We start from the raw sequence: 21000 nt of genomic DNA on the forward strand, positions 1-21000 counted from the left end.
AGGGAAATACAAATAAAATACCACCTTACCCCGGTCAGAATGGCTATCATCAATAAATCAACAAACAACAAATGCTGGTGAGGTTGTGGGGACAAGGGAACCCTGGTGTACTGTTGGTGGGACTGCAGATTGGTGCAGCCACTATGGAAATCAGTATGGAGGTATCTCAAAAAACTGGAAATGGAACTATACCTTATGACCCAGCAATTCCACTCAGGGATTTATGCAGAAAAACCCAAAACACTAACTCGAAAAAATATACACACCCCTATGTTCATTGCAGCGCTATTTACAATAGCCAAGACTTGGAAACAACCGAAATACCCATCGGTAGACAGCTGGATTAAGAAACTATGGTATATTTACACAATGGAGTATTACTCAGCTATAAAGAAGGAAATAGTACCATTTGCAACAATATGGATGAACCTAGAGAACATTATGCTAAGTGAAATAAGTCAGTCAGAGAAAGAAATATCATATGATCTCACTTGTATGTGGAATCTAAAGAACTGAATGAGAAATGTAAAAAGAAATAGTCTCAGAGACACAGAGGAAAAACTAAGGGTTGCTAGTTGGGAGGGGGTGGGGATGAAGGAGAAGGGGAAGGGAAGAGACAATATTAATTGGTAACTACAATATGGCCTCAGGGATAGAAAAGACAGTCTGAGGAATATAATCAATAATGTAAATATTTCTTAGGGGGCCAGATGGACTCGTCTTGTTAGGAAGACCACTTCATAGACAGTGTAGAGGCCTGACCACTTGCACTGTATATCTGAAGATGATGTTGAATAATATTGTATGTCAACTATAATATTATATACTTATAGTCACGGGATATGGAGTCGAGTGTGGGAATGGAGTCAACGAAATTGTAATAAATAAGTATATCGGGGGTGGGAGGGCAGTGGATGGGGGAAGGGGGTTCTCACTTTGTGAGGGGTGAAAGGATAACTATTGTATTGTTTTGTACACCTGAAAGTAATTTTTTTAAAAAAAGGCACCACCTTGCTTCTGCAGGAAGCAGGCAGGAGCTGGGCACTCATCCAGGGTTGGGGGTCAGTATGTGTGACTGTGTCTCTTGCTACATGGGCAGGGAAAGGGGCGGGGCTGTCATGAGCCCACTGACCTCGTTTTATGGATCAAGGGACAGTTTTCTTCTTGGGCACATGGACCACTTTTGTCAACATCTGCTACCTTTGGTGTGACTGCAACTGAGTCCCACCCACGAAATGGGTGCAGAAGCGATGTCACCACTTTCAGGCCTGGCCGATTAGGACCCCCGTGCACGTGTCTCACATCCCTTCAAACCCCTGCTGGAAGGAGAAAACGCCCAGGACTGAACTAGAAGCCACAGAATGGGAGGAGCCCGGAGGCCAGAGCGGCCTGCCCACTGCACTGGGCCGGGAGTGGCAAGCACGCTTCTGTGTCAGGATGTGTCTGAGGGTGCCGCTCAGGCTGCACAGACAGCCTGCTTCTGTTAAGACAGGAGCCCTGAGCTCCATTCCCAGCTCCTTCATGACAGATCGTGAGACCCTGGGCACCTCGGGCTCTGTCAGCCTCAGTCTTTCTATCTGTAAAGGGATTACTGAGACGGAGTCTGCCCACTGTGCCCATCAACGTCAAAACAGGAGGAAATGTGTGACGTGCATTTGTGCATGGCCACCGTTACAGAAACGACTCAGTGTTTTCCATTCCCTAATGCTGAGGGTCTCCAGTGAGCCGGGTGTGAGGTGTAGACACACACCTCACACAATGCAATCTGCTGCTCAGAGTCCTCGGGACGCAACCTGGTTTCCTCCACATTTCCAATGAGGAGCCTGAGCCCCAGGGATGAAGAGGAAGCTGAGGCGAGAATATTGCCTGCACCCCATGTGAGAGCACCCCTCCAAGGTGCCCACACACAACTCCTCTGCCAGGGAACGATGCTTGCCCACAGACAACAGCCACCCTCGGGGGCTTACAGGGTCCCACTGGCCTCCTTGCAGGCTGGGCCTCGAGTCACCCTAGAGGGAGAATGGTGCTGTGGAGGACTCAGCTTGTCTCTGTCCTTCCCACAGGACCCAGCAGGGAAGAGAAACAAGTTTGACCCTGGGCCTGCACTGGACTGTTTAGGACCAATGGCTGTGCAAGGCTTCCCGGGCAAAGAGTGGTTATGATCGGGCCAGCAGAGTGTTTCAGAATTAGGGCAAGCGGCGGGCATGGGCGGACACAGAGCGTCACAAGTGTTTTGCAAGACGAGGCATAAGCAAGTGTCATCGTGCTGCCTCAACTGCTGCATCTTAAACAGCTTTGACTTCAGGAGCAGCCAGGACGGAGACGGATGGAAAGTCCCCGCCATCCCCCTGAAGGACAGCGACTAGCATCCCGCTTCGAAAACCCATCTGTGCAGCAGTGACATTAACGCCTAAGAATGTTCTGGCAGGGATCCGGAGACAGCGAAACAGCAGCCATCAGGAAGGCACTCCCGGCTGAATGCAGGGCTGGAGGGTCTGCTGCCACCACAGAGGTGAGCAGTCTGCAGGCCAGCCAGGGCTCAGAAGAGGCCAGACTGACCGACACTGTCCTCCTCCCCACTAGCCCCTCAAGGTTCCCCTTCCCAGAAGGAATCTGTGAGGATGAGCTGAGCCCAGAAGTCACAACAGTGGATGGGAAGAAGGGAAGTCCTGTCTCTGGGTGAAGAACAGACGCCAGTGTGGTCCAGGGAGCAGCACTGGAATGAGTCATACGAGACCCTGTCTCCATCTCGCCCCTCACCCCGCCCCCGCCAACTGTCATTCGATGCGGGCACACCTCTCCCTTCTCTGGGCCTCAGGTTCTCCCACCTTCCAAATTCGGAGTGGGCGAGATGCCCTCCAAGGGGCCTTCACCTGTAACGTGAGGCGTCTGGGGCAGCTTGGGCGTGGCCTGTGATAACAAGTGAGGGACCACAAGACACAGAAGCTGAGATGCACGCGAGATCTATGCCAGAGACTGGCAAACCACGTCGCCCGAGTCTCCAGGGTCACAGGATGAAGCAATGTCAACTTTCTGAGGAAGCTCAGATGAATAAAAAAGAGCAGCTTTAGAGTGTAGGGATCTGACAAACACACGGCAGTCAGGGGCTCAAGCGCAAGATCAACAGGCTGTCCTGTCGACAGTGTGTGCCCTGATGTGACATGACGAGAGGGCGTTCACCTCTGTAACTGCAGCCTGACAATGAGAGCACATCGGACAAGTCCCAAGAGAGGGGCAGCCTACAAACTGTTGACCAGTGCCCCTGTGAACCGTCACGGTCATTGGAAACAAGGACAGCCGGAGGAGACACGGTGACAAAACGTGGTGGGTGTCCTGGGTGGGACCCTGGACCAGATCAAGGATGGTAGATACACACTGAGGAGCTCTGAACAACATGTGGACTGAAGAATAAATGTCAGTCTCAGTTCATTAACTATAACAGACATGCGACACTAATGTAAGATGTCATAACGGGGAAAGTGGGGAGAAGGAAACGCTGCACTGTCTCCACATTTTCTGTATAAATCTAGAACTGTTCTAAAAGATGAACTCTACCTTTAAGAAGAGCTAGGAGGAGTGGTGTCTAGGCAAATATTTACGCAAATACATGGCAGAGAAAGAGAGTGCTGATGTGAGGGACTGTCCCTGACCCTGAGACTCGACACATTCCCTGGGAACTCTGGAAGATTTCAGTTCCTTATGCAGCAGCGGACATGACTTCAGCTTGGAAGCGGCCTCATTGAGAATTTGGCAGGGAGGGAGGGACGGAGCATGTGTGACGAAAGTCACCAGAATGGCCTGGGACAGGGTTGCCGGCGGCAGCAGTGCAGGAGCTGTGCCTGCGAGGGGCTGTGCTCCAGGCACATGTCTGAGCCCTGAGAAGTGACGTGGGCACAATGGCTGGAAAGTCAGGTCTCCCAGGTGGGACAGCTGGCTCTATTCCGGCCTCTGACCGCCCTCAGCCGCGTGCTCCTGGGCAAATCCCCGGTCCCTCGGCTTTCTTATCTGTGAGATGGGTGCATGTGGGGTTGGACAGGCCAGGGTCAGCTTCCACATGTCACCGCTGGTAATGTGCCAGGCGTGAGGCTGCACCATCACACAGCCGTCCTTCAAGGATTTCATCACTGTCCCATTTTTTGATTAGGAAAACCAGGGCCCACAGAGGTCCCGTAACTGCCCACAGGGCCAGGAAGGGCCGAGCTGGCTCTGTGCTTTTGTCTGTCCCTAAATCCTATCTGTAACTATCTTGGCACTGTCCTCTCCCAGGGTCTGGCCACCCTGGCATTCCAGGAACCAGCACGCTCATTTCTTTAAAGGTATAGGCTGCCCGGCCAAGTTTCAACCCAGGTCTTACAGTACAGCTAAAAATGAGGCGTCTGCCCGCTCCCCTGTGTGGTGGGCACTGCCACCTTGGGAGAGCAGCTGTCTCACGTCTCTGTGACACCCGCCCCAAATACACTGCTCGGGCCAGCCCCCGGGGTTCCAGCTGACTGGCCCCTTTTGCCATCTTAACTAAGGTGACAGGCTTTCAGATGTTTTTAAAATTAAAGTGGTTTGTTTCTGTTCATCTGTTTTCCAGATGTCACTACCTAGAGGGAATCTGTCATTATTTATTGGCTCTTTCCTATGCAGAATCTATGGGAGTCTCTCTCCAACCAAGACCTCCACCAGGGAAGACCACATGTGGGGGTGACTTGAACCAGGAATGTGGGGTCCCTGGGAGCTCAGTATGGGGCCACAGTGCAAGCTGTGGAGTGGGGGTTGCGGCTAGGGGTTGCTGTCGGCCACGTGGCACATGAGCCGTGCAGATACTCGGCTCGCTCTCCACGGGACTGGGAGGCTGGGGATTTATGAGGGCGAGGCATCCTCCACGTGGCCGACAGCCTTGAGGAGACAGCACGCTCGCCTGTTAGCATGACACTGACAGCTGCCTGGGCAAGCTGCAGCCAGGTCCGGGATGACACCCAGGACTGTCCTACCTAGGCCCCCCTTCCCTGGGTGGTCGCTACAGCCTCTCTAGCCTGCCCCTACTCGCTTCCCACACCCTGGGCCTCTCCCATTATCCTCCAATGGCTGCCAGAAAAATCCATCAAATTCAAACCCGAGCAGGTGCCCCCGCCCTTGCTACTAACACTCTAGTTTCCTCTTTCCCAACAGGATGCAGTCCAAAGTCCTGGTCAGGCCTCAAGGCCCCTCCCAGGCCTGCCTCTGAAGCCCCACTTCCTCCTCTGCTCACTCTGAGTGGCCTCGAGGTCCCCAGCAAACAGCCACTCTCATGCCCCAGCTGTCACCTCTGCTGGCACTGGCCTCCGTCATCAACTCCTCCTGACGACCATCCTCCCCCCACACACACACACCCCCGGCCCCACACTGTCACCCTCTGTATACGGGCCCAGGTGCATGGGGGACAATGACGCTCATGCCGACACTCGGGGACAGAAGCACTTGTCTTCCCAGCCCAGGACCCACACAGACCCTCACGGGACACCTTGGATGATGAGCTCCTGAGGGCTATGTGCCTGACACCCTTCTTGTCACTCAAAACCACTCTGTGCTGAAATGAAAGGCTGGGTATGCCCAAAACAGAAAAAGAGATTTGAAGCCCACAGACATTCCAAAGGGACAATTTCAATGATATTGGGAGCGTGCTCCTATGGGATCACTTTTGGGGACATTCCACGGGCTTCCCACCCACTCCAGTGCCTCCAGGTGTGAGAAGTTGGGGTTGAGGGGACCCACAACATAGGGGTGCACGGCTGGGCTTGGGTGCCAAGCCTGCCCTCGGGGAGCGGATGGTTCAGCGGGAGCAGCACCCGGAGGCAGGGAGCCTGGCCATGAAGTGAGCGCCCACTGCCCTGCAGAGGCCGACCCGAGGCTCCCCCTGCCACACACGCCCCCGCCCCTTGCCTGCGAGTCCCCTCTGTGGGCGTACACCTTGCACAGCTGGTACCAGAACATGCCCTGAACGTGAGGCTCTTTCCACAGAGCAGTGCAGCCGTGCTGTAGGGCCTGGCTGTCCCCACCTGCTGAGCCCCTGGTGGCCCTACCCCAAGCTCCTGCAGAAGGGGCAACGTGCCCCACTCACATGGGAGCAGCAAAGAACTGAGCAGACGAAGGAACCGAGCACAGAGGACTGGTGTGGCAGGGCTGAGGTCCTGGGAGACGGAGCCCCTCACAGCCCCCTCCCCCCGCCCAGCACGGTCGTGCACAGCCCATCACCAGGTCTTTACACGGCTCCTGGAGGGCAGTGGACACCTCCTGGAATGTCAGGGGTCCTGGGTGGTGACCGGCCAGGCAGTCTCAGCAGACAGAACTTGACCCCTGCCTCAGAGACCACTGTGCCAAGCCTCGTGAACGGAGCTGGCAACCCAGCTGGTTCAGCTTGGAGAGCCGACTGGTCATATGGTGCAGCGAAAACCGCCTGGGCCTGGGCGTCGGGGCTGAGTCAGGCTTGGCTGTGCACAAGTGACCTTAGAGACACATTTACCCTCTCTAGGCCTCAGGTTCCCTTTGTGTCCCTCAAGGGGCTGCACTGGCTCCCTGATCTCAGGGCCCCTGTGGCCGCAGGCACCAGCAGAACTGGACGCAACCGGAGGCTGCCACGTCTTACTCACCCCTTGCTCCTGGCAGATCTGCGTCAGCCTCTCCAGCTGCTCATCTTGGATGACCTTGGCCTTCTCGTACTGCTGGATGACCATTCCCATCTCCACCTTCACAGGCAGGACATACGCTGGAAGACAAAGCCGCCCCGTGAAGAGCTAGGCTGGAGAGGGGCCGGATCCCGCGTTCGGCCAGCAGAACTCTAGGAGGCTCTAGAGCAGGGCTGGGGGCTGTCTGGGTGCCCGACAGCACCCAGAAAATGGGAGAGGCCTGGCTCCTAACCCACGGGACCTAAGGGAGGATCTGCCTTACTCCTGTCCACAGAGACGGACCCTCAGCCGGCCATGTGCACAGCTGCCCGGGTCAAGGGCTCTGCTTTCCAGTCTCTGCTGCAGCCATAAGATCACTCTGGGGATGTCGTGCAGGCGCTTCCAGAAGCCTTCCTCAGAGGGCAGCTAGGGCTGCCGGGGAGGGTGGGGTGCTGGATCCTCACACACTGCCCTGGGCGTGGAAAATGCCACAGCCACTCTGGACAACAGTCTAGCAGTTCTTCAAAATGGGAAACTAACAGTGACCACATAGCCCAGCAACTGCACTCTTAGGAACCTAAGAGATGAAAACACACGTCCACACAGGAACCCGTACATGAGAGTTCACAGCAGCCAACGTGCAAACTGCCAAAATGTCCACTGACGGTCGGCCCAGACCATGCGGCGTGTCATACAGTGGAGCACGACCCCCCAATGACGGGCGCTTCAGCACAGCCACCCTCCCACACGCCGAGTGAAGGGGGCCCCATAGCACAGGACCCCACTGACAGGAAACGGCTATCGGGACAGAGGACACTCGTGGTCACCTAGGGCTGAGCGTGGAGTGGGAGCTGACGGCTAGTGGGTGTGGAGTGTTTTTCTGGAGTCATGTAAATGCTCTAAACAGAGTTTGGGGTGATATTCACATAAGTCGAATTTAATAAAAACCATTCAACTGTGCACTTTAAATGGGTGAGTTTTGTGGTGCAAACTAGATCTCAATATAGATGTTTGAAAGCAAAGGCGGCTGGGTCTTTCCTGAGGCCTGTCTTCTTCCTGCCTCCCTCTTCCTACTGGCTGAAGCGTGTTGTGATGGCTGGCACGGGAGCAGCCTCCCTGGGCCATGACTGACTGGGGCGCAGGCTCTGACCAGCAACAGACGGGAGGAGTCCAGGATCCTGACTGCAGAGCGCACCATGCCAGCCCTGCACTGCCTACCTGCACACTTCCTCTGAGAGAAACACGCTTGTTTGAAGTCACTGTTATCCACTATCACAGACCTACGCTGAGACCAGAGGGGGCAGCCTGGATCTGCACTGGAAGTCCCTCAGTCCCCTCCCTCGGGAAGTCCTCTGGATTCTCCGGAAGTCACGGCACCAACTCCCAACCCATGTGGATTCAGGACTCTCCACGTCCCCTCCCACCCACAGCATCCCGACCTCCGCACATGCTCTGACTGTGCCAGGAAGAGAGACCAGGGCTTTCTACATTGCTTCCAAACTTGAGGGTGGCCACGTGTCCCTGACCCACCTGCAGGCCCAGAGGCTGCCCCATGTGGCCGCAGCCTCCTCCATCTCTGCCCGAGGCACAGCCCCACCGTGAGGCTGACGTGTCGGAGAAAAGGGACCAGCTGGGAAGGGCATTTACAATGAGGCTGTCCAGGCCCACTCTCTGAGGGTGTCCAGCTGTTCACAGCTGCAGAGATGGGCCGGAAGGCACTATTCCTGCCCAGGCGGGAGTGGATGTTCTGGTGGACAAGGGTGGGAGGTGTGAACAGCTAAGAGGGTGCTGGTGGCCTCCGGGGTCCTGGTGGCCTCCGGGGTCCTGGCTCCACCTCAGGGCCTGCTCTGCTGTGTGACCTTCGTCCTTCTTGGCCTCAGTTTCCCCATCTGTCAAGTGAGAGGAATGGACGGGATGATCTCTCAGAGCCTTCCCAGCTCGGGCCTTCTAAAGCTGGACCACAGCACATTCCAGTGTAATGAAGACTCTGGGTCAGGGGCTCTCTGGTGACACGTCAAACCTGACAGTGTCCCCAAGGGGAGACATGGGGGTGGGGACCAGGGAGAGGGTGCCCAGCCCAGGGGACAGGAGGCCCCAGCGGTTGTCCTTCCCTCATCGCGTCCACCGGGCACAGTCTGCTGGGATGTTCTCATGGCCATAGTTTCTGTCCCTCACAACCAAAAAATAAGGTCTGGCGTGACCTTGGTCTGTATGCAGTATAGGTATATTCAGCATGTAGTGTATGCACAGTCTACACATACACACCGTCTATCTGGGGAGTTCTGAAACTGCTCCAGAGGCCTAGCAGGTCCCTCAGGGTACCTCGGGAGAGAGGGCAGAGCACAAAGGGGTGGGCTCTGGGCCCCCGACTCCAAGTCAAAAGCAGCCTCACTTTCTATTTCAATCTGTTTTTGAACTGGGTATCTGTTCAAGATTTTGCAGACAAAAGGGCTTTGCTGGTAAAAAAAAATAAAAAGCCACAGAAACAAAAACTGAAATGCGTGAGAACTGCTATCTACACAACCTCCTTGTCATGCCTTGCCCTCCATTTGGTCACCTGGCCTCTGGCCTCCCATGTCCTGAGAGGTGGACCGGCCCGTCTGCGGGTGGCTCTATACCCACATCACTCTGCAGGGGTGTCGTTTCCAGTGCCTTCTCCCAGGTCTCCCTCCTCTGGGGACACACTCTCATCTGTCACCTCATTCTGGAAACATGTGAGCCACCGGATCAGGGCCCAGATCTCTAGGTGAATCGGCACAGATGAGAAGGCGGAGTGGATCCTAGCAATGGGACCGCAGATGGGAGCGTGTGCGAAGAGGCCGAAGGAGGTCTGTGCCGAACGCCACCCATGCCAGGAGCCCCCACAGACCCTGGCTGTTTGCAGGCTGACAGGCTTGGGGGCACCCAGCTTGTCCTTGGTGGACACAGGTGAGATGGACCCTACAGGGAGCAGTACCATGACCAGTGACCTGGACAAAGCCGGGGAGTCTGCAGGGGGTGGGTGGGCATCAAAGCACTCAGCCGTGAAGACCTGCTTTTCCAGGCGGCAGGCCCAGCTACCGGCTACCGGGTGAAGGGTTCCCACCCAGACAAACGGTGGTCACAGCGGACTCATGCGTGACCTCTGACCTCAAGTGTCTGCGCACGGCATCTGGGCAGTGTGTGAGCAGTTCCTGGACACTGGACACTGAATGAGCAGACACGCGCTTGGTTCTCTCCACGCCCAAGTCTCCACTGGCCACCCAGATGCTGGCTGGGCGGCCCCAAACCCCTCATTTCTCACTTCTCAGTTGCGAGCCCCGGTGTCTGGAGCTGACGCCTGTCACCGTACCACCCCACTGACTCCTTCCAGCCACTCACCATCAATGACCCTCTTCACCCGCCAGATCCGCAGCACAATGAGGAGGCTGATGGCGTCCCAGGGACTTCTCGGCCCGTTGGCCACAGTGGACGCCACCATCGGGGCCAAGGACAGTGTGATCACGGCCCCATCAAACACCTAGGAGAGAAGGTGGGCCTCAGCATCCAGGGCCAGCTGGACGTCCCCAGCTGGAGACCAGGGGAGGCAGAGCAGCTGATCCCCGCCACCTCCGCCTCCTGTGTGCCCTTCACAAGGCTCCCGGCCACCCACACCCTGGCTGCCTTCCCCAGGCGTGCTCCTGAGCTCCTTCTGGCAGGTCTCGCCCCTTCTCAGGAGGGGCCTGCAGACTGGCTGAAGCCCTCACGTGGGGGGAGGGGGGCCCTGAGGGCAGGCCCCTTTCCCCTTCCCCTGGGTAGCAGGAGTGCAAAGCCTCAGCTCATCTCTAGCTGTAGGGGTGGGGGTTGGGGGGGCGGTAAGAGAGGGGCCCAGCCTGTGAGGTTGGGCCTGGGTCCTGACCTGCCTTCTGCTGCTCCAGCCTGGCCTTGGCCACACCTCCACCGGCAGGCCCTGTCAGCTCCCAGCTACAGAGGCTAACAACACGTGGGAGCTGAGGCCGGAGTGGGACGGAGGCTGGCGCAGGGCCTGTACTATGAGCCATACTCCCGCCTGCCTGTCTGCTCTGAGAAGCATGAAAAGCGGTCAGCGCTCCGCTCAGCCCTCTGACCACGGGGCCACCGCAAAGTGCACTTCTGTGCTTTAAAACATACTTTACAGCTTCCCAGGTAATTCAAGAGTAAGTTAAAACTCTGCAGAATTTCATGGGGGTCACGTGGATGTCCCCTTGCTGGGAACTTCCTCAACCTGCATTCCACGCCCCATCGCCCCACACACTGGAGACCCCTGTGTCCACTGGGGAACACAGTGGCCTTCTTGGCCAGCTCCCAGCCTGGGATGGGTGGAACGGTGGCAGCTCTCAGCATCCAGGGGGGATGTCTAGGGTGGGGTGGGCATTGGTCTTTACCTCTATTTTGTTCTCGATGTAATCCCAGATGCCAAGCACCACAATCCGGAGCACAGTCTAAGGAGAGGACAGGAGACAGGAAGTTCCAGTCACTGCTCCACCCCCGCCCCCCCATAGGGGTGTCCTGGCCAATACGGGACACCGTACTCCCTACCCCTTTGCGTGCCCACCATCGTGCCAGCCTCTCGCTCCACACCCTCAGTGCTCCCAGAATAGATGGAAGATGCTCCAAATGCCCCAGAATGATGCTCAGCCCAGCCTCCCTCTCAGGTCGTCTCCTGCACCTGTCACACCACAAACCCCTTGCAGACACGAACACGCAAGCGCTCCCTTTTGCCTTGACACTGCGTGTGGCAGGCTGCCGCTGACTCCCTCCCATACCTCTTTCCTTCTTACACAGTCACTCGGCTTTGGCATGGCCCCCCAGCTGGAGACCCCGCGTCCAGCCTACCCCGCATCCAGCAGTGGCCATACTCTGGCTGAGGACTCATGAGCAGAAGCACAACGTCTGGGCTGAGTCCATCAGGGGCCAGGCTCTCCCTCCAAACATAGTTTGCATAGTCGTGGTGCTGAGCTGCCTCCAACTGGGGGCACTGGGCAGCAAGATGGGAGCATGCCACCACGTCGGCGTCACCTGCTTGTCCAACCAGCTCTCCTGGGAGACAGACCTGAACCTTGCCTATTGCTGTGTGGTGGTATTCTTGTCGCAGCAGCTTGGCCTGTGTGCTGCCCAGCAGGGCCCTCCCTCTGTCGCTACCTGGGGAAGGCCTTCCTGTCCTCCTGCCCTGGCTCCAGTGTCACCTCCAGAAAGCTCTTCCACACTGCCTGGGCGCAGCGCCTCCTCCCTGTGTCCCTACGTCCCTGGGGCATCACTTCATCGAGCCTGTGGCGGTTACCTGCCTGGCCCTCCTACGGCTCAGGAGACACCATCTGAGCCCCCTTTGCCCCCAATGCCTGGCAGAGCACACACTGCGATCTCACAAAAGCAGACGTGAGCACCACTCCCTAACAGCTTGGCAGCTCACTCACCGAGGACACTTTCCTCACCCCGAGGACGTGACAGGTGGTCCTGCACGGCCCTGGTGGCTTTCCGTGAGCCACTCACAGCAGTTCACTGCACTTCTCGTCACCAAGGCAGCCCCAGGACAGGCCCAATTTCCTCACGTGAAGCTGGGCAGTGTCGTGCCCAAGGCCACACAGCAACTTAGTGGCCAAGCTGGCTCCCTGTTGTGGACCTCTGGTCAGACACGGAGGGGACACAGAGGCACCCTCATCTCTCAGATCACAGAGCACAGAGCCACCTCCCAGCCTGTGTCTGATGACTGAGCCCCCAGGGACCCCTGGGAGGAGACGGTAGGCAGGAGGGGGACGCTCACGGACCCAGAACCTTGGGGTGGTTGCTACGGTAGAAGGACGAGGCCCTGGCTCAGTTTGTTCTGGCCGTGGTCTGTACCAGACACATGGCACGGGCAATGCAGCGGCCAGGCTCCCTCAAAACCAGGCACCGGGGAGGAGGTGGCCCTGATAGCTGGTGTTGAAAGAAGTCTTGATATACTGGTCCCTGGTCCTCCTCATCAGAGGAGTCCTCACACATCCCCAAACTCTCTAGGGAACAGAGTGGGGTGAGGGGGCCTATGAGACTGCTCTAGTCCCAAGGTCCTGAACCCCCGTGAGACGTGGAAGCTGAGTTCCGTCGTCAGGAGATCCCTGCCTCTCTGTTCACGCAGAACTCCCGTTACCCTATGTTACCCCTGTTACTCTGTTACCCCTTTACCCCTGTTACCCTCTATCACCCCGTTACCCATTACCCTGTCACCCTCTATTACCCTCTGTCACCTGTCACCCTCTGTCACCCGTTACCCTCTGTCACCCCTCTGTTACTCTCTGTTACTGCTTCACCGTCTTCGACAAGGTCCAAGGTCAGGTCAGGGGTGTTGCCATTCTCCCAGCCCCCCAGCTGTCCCGCTGAGCCTGGAAGGAAGCCCCAGCCCTTCCTGGCTGGGTGTGTGTGAGAGCGGGTGGGGATCTGAGACTGACATTCCTCTGCTCAGGGGCTTGTCTGTTTCAGGTGGCTTGTCTCTGTCTCCGGCAGTGACAAGAAGGGAATGCCAAATTAACACCAGGTAATAAATTCTGCAAAGCCAATAAAACCAAAGCAGAGGGACCGCGGGAAGAACCTCAGCAACTGATTAAACATTTTTGTTGGCAGCTACAGACACATGCACATTTTCCAAGGTTTGCATCAAGGGGACATCTGGCCTTAGCCCATATATTGGTGGGAGGGAACTGCGGTAAGGGAGACGAGGGGCTGGGGAGGGCAGGACCCTCAAAAGGGCAGCAGGCTTGGAGAGGGTACCCTGTTGGGGGCTGAGATGCCTCCAGGGCTATGATCTCCACGAGCTGGTTGGGACACCCCCTTATCTAGCCCCCAGCCTGAGCCTCACTCACCTACCCAATCCACGGGCTGCAGGACAACATCCTGTGCTGCACTGCTGTGACCAGACCCACAACCCACACCCACACCCAGGATTGTGGATGTCACCTGTGTGCATGTGAGCTGTGCTTGTGTCTGTGAGTCTGTGAGCGTGCATGCGTGTGTGCATCTGTGTGTGTGCATCTGTGGGCTGTGTGTGCATGTGTGTGAGCTGCGTGTCTGAGTGTGAGTCTGTGAGCTGTAAGTACAGGTGTGATGTGTGTCTGTGAGTCTGTGAGTTGTGTGTTAGCTGTGCTATGTGAGCTGTGTGAGTCTGTGTGTGAGTCTGGGAGCTGTGTGTCTGGGAGTCTGAGCTGTGCGCGTCCTCACTGCTCTCCCCGACTCCAGGCCCCGTCTCTCCCTGCTTCCTCACTAGCCACATGAACCACGTGCTGCCCCAATGACATCCCACTCAGTCTCACCTTCACATGCCAGGGCCCACCCCGCATGGACCACACCTGCTCACCCTCTGGGGTTCAGCTCAGGGGTCACCTTCTGAGGCCTGGCCTCCCTGCGGGGATGCTCCCCACTGTGTGTATCGGACCGTAGTCTCCTGTGCTGCGTCCCACTCTCTGGAGCCTCGAGGGGGCCCAGAGGCCTGACACTTGTGAATGTTAGAGGATAAAGCTTGGTGTCCCCAGGACAGGGGCTGCCCTGAGGAGAGGGTCGCAGGCCCAGTCTTCACCTACCTCTGAGAAGAACACGGAGAGAATGACCAGACTGACCCAGTGAATCACACCAGCAAACTGGAATGCGCTGGAAACTGCAACGACACAGTGACAGGAGCCAGCTTAGGAGGGGGACTCAGGCGCTACAGTACAGGGCTGCCCAGCCTCTGCGACCCGGCCGTGAGCCTTTGATCTGGATGACATCGAGCCAGAGGACACCAAGGGCAGCTTTCAGGGGTGTCTGCCATGGGGGTGGGCCGGGGATGCCAGCCTTCCTTCCCTCCATCTCCTCTGAGTTCCAGGTCTGCTCTTAAGCTCAATGGGCTCTGTCCTCCCAGAAAGGGGATCTCCAGAGGGAGCCTAGGGAGACACCGTGGCTTTTGGACGTGGGTGGGCAACGTGTCAGGTCCAGACGGGCTACTGGGAACCCCAACAGAATTCTCAGCGGGACCCGAGTGGTCAGTGGGACCGAGGAGCTTATTTTGACTTTTCATTCTTAACAGTGAGTGCGGAGATGGCGGTGTCCGCCAGGGTGTTTCAGAGAGCAGGCTGGGACGAGGACTGGGCGAGTCCTCCCAAAAGTGACAGAGCAAGCAGCTTGGGTCTGCTCTGCTTCCCAGTTGCTCCACTGGCCTTCCAGACACCCGAGTGGCCACCCCAGACAGCCCCCACCCACCTTCCTCCTTGGAGTGAAGGCACTAGCTCTGGAAGCCACGGCCAGCCTCCCATGCAAGTAGGGCAGTGTAGCAGCTGGCAGGCCCAAAGCAGGGTGCTAGGGCCCAGGATAAGGGCAGGTGGGCTTGGATGGAAAGTGGGTGGCAGGGGAAGTTCCCCGGAAGACAGGCCTAAGGAGATACTGGCAGTGCATCTGGGGCAGTGGGGCCAAACGGGGTGCACGTGTGCTGCTGAGAACACGTTGCCCTGCCTCGCTACTGGGCTCCAGCCCAGCCTGGTCAGCTGACCACTCAGAGTCCCCTGGGGGCCAAAGGAAAATGCCCAGGGCCGTCCAAGTGCTGGTATGGCTGCACAGCCTCCCCCAAAGCTCTGAGGTCGGGGAAGCCTGGGGGTGGCAGAAACCAGGTCCTGAAGCATGGGGAGCGGAGAATTTCAGGTCCCCGGCGTTGGGCCAATCTGACCCTTAAAAGACGAGCCAGGAGACACTGCAATTCTTCCTATCCTGGCCACGTGAATGCTAGTAGGGACTGAGGCCGAGTCCTGTGTGACTCTGAAAGGACCTCCAGATGACTCTGAACACATCAACTCTCCCCATAATTTCTGAAATGGATTCCTGTGCCTTTTTTACGGTTTGCTTTAGAAGAGCAATAAATCTGTGATTGTGCGTTTTATGGAATTTAAGATGCCTTTTATGAGCTGCTATTGGATCTCCTACCAAAATCAATCTCGTAGATACTTAATTTTAGGGGAAATTCCAGTGTCGGCCAGGTTCTCAGTCCTATTCAACGCCTGTCACAGCCCGAGCACCGAGTGCAGCCCAGCACAGGGAAACAAAGACGCCGTTACGGTCGGGCCTCATGAAAGGCAGATATATGGGCGTGTGGGAGGGAAAGCACACAACACGGTCTAATGGAAGGCAAGCTGAGTACAAAACCAGTGCTGGTCGCTTTCTGCCTAAAGACGCTTTGAGGGGCCATCAGCTGCATAGAGCCCAGCGAGGCTGACCAGACAAAAGCCACACTGTGCTCCCATCATCCTCTCTTAGAGTCGGGAAGGCTAGGGGACTCAAAAGGAACCCTGAATACAGAGGCTCCAGTAAAGGGACTGGGGACATTTGAGAAAATAGGTCCAAGACAACTGATGGGTTCCGGGGTGGCTGGATCCATGGTCCTGGGGAGGCCAATGGCAGGAGGAAACCTCTGGGGGGAGGACCAACACGTTCCTCTCTCTGTTGGTTGCACTTGAACGATCCACCTTCTGAATCAGGGCAAGGTGGGCACCAGGAGCTCTGCAGAACCTCTCACTCATCCAAAGCCAAGAGTCTTAACCCTCCCCGCAGTGCACCAAACAGAGTGGGAGGCAGTGGGCCCTCCACTCTGACAGCCATGGCGCCACGACATCCAGGAGGACAGAGAGGCAGGAGACAAGCCACTGGCTGCCATGAGCACTGAACCAGGACGACCACTGTGAGGCCCTGTGGTGGGAGGAGAACGGGCCACCGGTCAACGGCCTGGTGGCCATCAGTCCCAGCCCCAGTACCTCTCACCTCAGGGAGCCTCTCACTTCTCCAAATTCCCTTGTCTAAAAAATGGGATGACATCACCCTTGCCTATCTCACAGGAGTGCTGCTAGGGTCAGATGTACAGAAATGAGCTTTCTAAACTGTCACATTCTATGTGAGTGGCACCAACCACGTACACTGGACGAAAGTACAAGGAATCTCATTGTCACTGCCTATCTACTGTCATTAGTTACGGCAAGGTGAAACACCTCCACACATGGGAACTTTAAACTACAGAAATTCCAACCTGGAAAATTCCAAATGGGAACAATAAAGAAAAAAAGTGCATACACAGGTCCCCGACATTTCTGATCTCATCAGGTTTGGATCGTGGAATGCTGGGGGCACAGACATGGCCACATTGGGTGCAGAGGGCAAACTGATACTGGGGGACAGAGAGAGGAGCTGCCAAATGTCCTCCCTGGAGATGACCCCGAGGGCGGTGGGGCCGGCAGGGCGGGGGAGGGGGGGCAGATCACACCGCTGGTTGGGGACCCCTGGTGGATGCACATTGAATACGGACATCATATGTATTTGCATATGGATCTCTCTTGCTACTCACACTGGAGAAGCTTTATATCTATTAGAAGTTCCAGAGTCAGGAGAATCACCACCAATATTACACAGGCTACCAGGAAACTGTTGAGACTGGCACTGAGCAAAAATACCTGCCACACGGCCGATCTCTTCCCACAGCACGGCTTCAGCCAGGTGGACCTGTGGGAACAAGAGTGGAGAGGGTGCTGAGAAGGGGCCCTGCTCTCCAACCCTATGGCACTCCTCCCACCCGATGCTTCCCCAGGAAACACATCCTTGTCCAAGAGGCCACGGGGAACAGTCACGAAGAGAGCACAGCTCGTGAAGAGAGGGGCTCGGTTTAAAGGCTGACCTGGAGACACACCGCCCCTCCCTGTGCCTCAGTCTCCTCATTTAGAAAGGGCGTGAAGGCCACATTTTGTGGGCTCCTTGGACAGGGTAGTGGGGAGCCTGGCTGCACAGGGAGTGTGCCATGCAAACGAGCTGGGAGTTACACTCTGTGTAGCATCAGAACCACTCTGAGCAATGCACCATGAAGGGAAGAAGGAATTTTCAGTGTTTTCAGCTACACAGGAAAGAGCTGAACTATGCCCATTTCTCAAACTCACTGGCACAAAATGCTCGTTTTCCAGAATGCTGATAAAAGGTTTCCATGGTTGGGTAAGGTTTAGAAAATTTGGGTCAAACAAAGGTATGTGAATAATTTTCTCTGTGGGACCTTTCAGTGCCTTTAACATGCTATTCTGCACCATCATGCTCCAAAAGGGATTTTGGTATCAGTGTTGCCCAAACTCACTAGACCATGGCACCCTTGGACACCAGCACCTGGCAGGACTAGTGTTCCATGGACCATCTTTTGGGAACCCTGACTAGATGACCTTAAACCTTTACAGGTAGAGACGAGGTTACGAGGACAAACTCTCCCTGGGGAGGTTTGCAAGTGGGGAGGCGGGATAGAAGCTCACAGCTGGGTGGGTCTCCTAGGGCACAGGATCCTGGGACAAGGGGGTGCCTGTGAGGGGCCTGGGATGCTGAGGTCAGAGCTCACTGGCTCGCTGAGGAGCTAGGTATCCTGAAGGAGCAGACAGCACTGGTCAGGGAGGCCTCACGTCTGGCTTTGCCTTCATCTCCCGGGACCTCCGAGCTCTGGGCTTCAGGCTTCCCTTCTGCAGGACCCTTTAACCTCTAGGGTTGCTGAAGGTTAAATGAGAAAATGTGCTTGACCTGTAAAGCACCTTGTAGCTGACACAAACTGCTGCTGATGTTGATAAAATATTTGATGGCCCAACACGGGGCCAAGCCCTGTCCTTCCCACCCACAGGAAGCAGTCTGCTGGAGCCCAGTGCCCACCCCCTCGAAATCCCAAGGGCATCACTGGGAGGGGTCTCTGTTCTCCCGGAGGAGTACTGTGAATGCTTCAAGGAGGAGGTTCCCCCTCACAATCCATCCAGCGAATCTTGAAGGAGCCCCCAGCTGGTGGAATGTGAGACAAAGGTCGTGGCTCTTCGAGAAACCTGGCAGGAAACAGGCTTAGTCCAAGTCTTTCAGGATGTTTTCTAAGATCTCCAGGAATGAAAGGTACTGTCCTTGGTTGGGGGAAATGCAAAGATTGGAGTTCAGCCCCACCCCTGGAAGCTGGTCCCAGGAAGAATTTCACAGGTGATGCAGAAAGAGGAAGCCATTTTGGATGAGGAGGCAGGGGACTGACTGATGTGAACCCCACATGGCCTGGCTGTGTGGGGCACAAGACAAGGAGACCAGCTAGTCCGGAAGAAGAGAGGGTCCTCATGAAGGGGCAAGCAGGAAATGGGAGGACAGAGCAGAGTGGGGTCCAGGGCGCGAAGGCCCTCGACAAATGCCTTCGTGGCTCACTGTGGTGAGTTTCCAAGTTTTGTTGCACAATCCTCTCTACTCCCTCTCAGGCTCACGTGGGCCAACCTGCAAGCAAGAGGCAGCAGAGACAACCCCGAACTGACACCACACGGAGCTCAGCAGGTCGCCAGATAAAACGTGGGCCTCTAGCTCCATCTCAGATCAACAGCGACCAATGTGCTCGCATAAGCATGTCCCAAACACTGTGTAGCACATACTTACATGAAAACAATTCTTCATTGTTCGTCCAAAATGCAAGTGTAACTACACATCCTATATTCTTACTTGCTAAACCTGGCGACCCTAAACTCAGAGAACAGGGGTCTAGAGGGGCCTGCGAATCAGTCAGAAAGCGCGAGAACTCAGGGACGCAAGGGGAGAGGCAGTACCAGTGAATGAACGGCCACAAAAAGGCCACCAGGGGACGGGGTCCAGGGGAACCAGAGGCTGCTGCCCACAGGTGCTGTCGGCTGTGCTGTGTTGGTGCACGAAGGACCCTTCGAATTTTAAGATCTCTTTGGCTGTCACCCCTCAACTGACCTCCTCTCCTGACGCACCCGGGTGTCTCGCCTACTCCCATTCTTCTTTTCCCACAAGGTGACATTCCTGCTGCCGTCTGCTGGGCCCTATTTTAATCCTTCGCACCTCTCACCTGGAGTTCCGGCCCAGGCCCCGCCACCTCCTCCCTGTCACTATCAGGTCACAAAGGAGATCTAGCTCCAATTCCCCGCGCTCCCTAAAAAACCCAGTCCAGTTGTCTGTGGCCCCTAAAACTGATGCCATTTCATTGTCACCAGAAGTTTGAGCCACGCATCTTTGCAGTTACAAATAAGAGGGGCAGCTGTGCAGGCCATCTGCCGGGGATGGCGTCCCGTTGAGCGTCCCATGTTTAGGTGTCAAGGGTCCTTATCCACGATCTGAGGCTGCAGCCAGGGGCCCAGCAACGTGAAGCAGGACGGTGACCCACGGCTCCAGGACTGAGCTGGATGGGAGCAGCAGGCTCTTTGCTGGGCCTGGTGTTTGCAAACCCTAAGCTGCTAGTAAAATGTCCTCTGAAATTCAAATAGCTCAGGCATTCCTAGGAGACTGTTTTAGCTGAAAAACAGAATGCGTCCACTTTTACGATATCCCTGAGTGGTTAAATGATGACTGAAGGGGCTTAAAGAGCCCAAGAGAAATCAGCGTGCCTCCTCAATCAGAGAAGGTGCTTCCCTCAGTCTTCAGCATCCAGGCCATTCAAGCCTGGCGGGCGGTGCCATCCCCGGAAAGGCCAGCAGAGGGCAGGTGTCTCCCAAGTTCATATCTGGGTGCGGCAGGAGGGGCTGCCCCAGGAGGCCACCTGGGCTGCCAACGGCCCAAATGCCAACGAGCAGATGGCAGCGCTCAGCAGGTAGGTAGTGTTCTACCTTGCGGTTCCACTAGTCACTCCCGAGGCTGCAGAAAAATCTGGGGTGGGAAGGGAGGCTAGATGCCTTGACTGCTTCTGCTTTCTATTCTGAGGCGTCTTGATCCAAGCGTGAGGGAATACTTCTAGAATGTGAAAACAAACTTTGGCAAATTTCTGATGAAAAGATGCAGCTCGGGTTGCTGCCCCGTCAGGCGGCATCCCCAAGCCTGGCGCTGTAAGGGGGCAGACCCAGCAGTGCCAGGATGGCAGGGGCTGTCCTCCCACATCCAGCAATGCATTATGTGGTCGGGCTGCTGTGGCTGCCAAGCCAGCGAGGCTGGGAGGGGCCAGTGTCTCAAGCACGGGGACTGTCGAGACCCTGGAGATGCCCAAAAAGATGCTCACAGACAATGGAGTCATGGTGTCCACAGCAGAGGTAGCGGGCCACAGGCCAGATGGCCCAGCCAGGCCTGCCCTGAGATGCTCACCCAAAAAGTCCCCAAAGGAAGGAGTGGAGGGTGGGGCTCGGAGTGAGTCAGAAGCCATCTGGCAGCAGGGCACCGGGATGGCCCACCTGCCCGGTGCTGACCGTGGGCAGCACTGCTGGACCAGAGAGGCTCAGCTGGGTTGCAGAGTTCTCCTACAGAGAACGAAAACTACAGCCCTCCGCCCTAAAGGGCACAAAACCACCACACTATACGTAATGTTACAAGGGGTATCTGGACCCCTGAACCTCACTGATGGGTCATCTGAGGACACCTGTCCCCCAGGTTCAAACCCCAGCACTGGGGGTGAGTGAGCAGCCTTGGCCCTGGA

General features: G+C 56.4%; 1 protein-coding gene across 1 annotated transcript in view; it reads right to left on the reverse strand.

The window, feature by feature from the left end:
• The window catches only part of TMEM266 (transmembrane protein 266), a 68930-nt gene that overhangs the window by 19830 nt on the left and 28100 nt on the right, over window positions 1–21000 (reverse strand). Inside the window, 5 exon segments of the mRNA XM_019640122.1 lie at window positions 6615–6730; window positions 9990–10128; window positions 11012–11068; window positions 14174–14247; window positions 16951–17105. Coding sequence (XP_019495667.1) covers window positions 6615–6730; window positions 9990–10128; window positions 11012–11068; window positions 14174–14247; window positions 16951–17105 — 541 coding nt within the window.

This window comes from Hipposideros armiger, unplaced genomic scaffold (genome assembly GCF_001890085.2).
Source record: "Hipposideros armiger isolate ML-2016 unplaced genomic scaffold, ASM189008v1 scaffold_48, whole genome shotgun sequence".
In the NCBI taxonomy this organism is placed as follows: domain Eukaryota; kingdom Metazoa; phylum Chordata; class Mammalia; order Chiroptera; family Hipposideridae; genus Hipposideros; species Hipposideros armiger.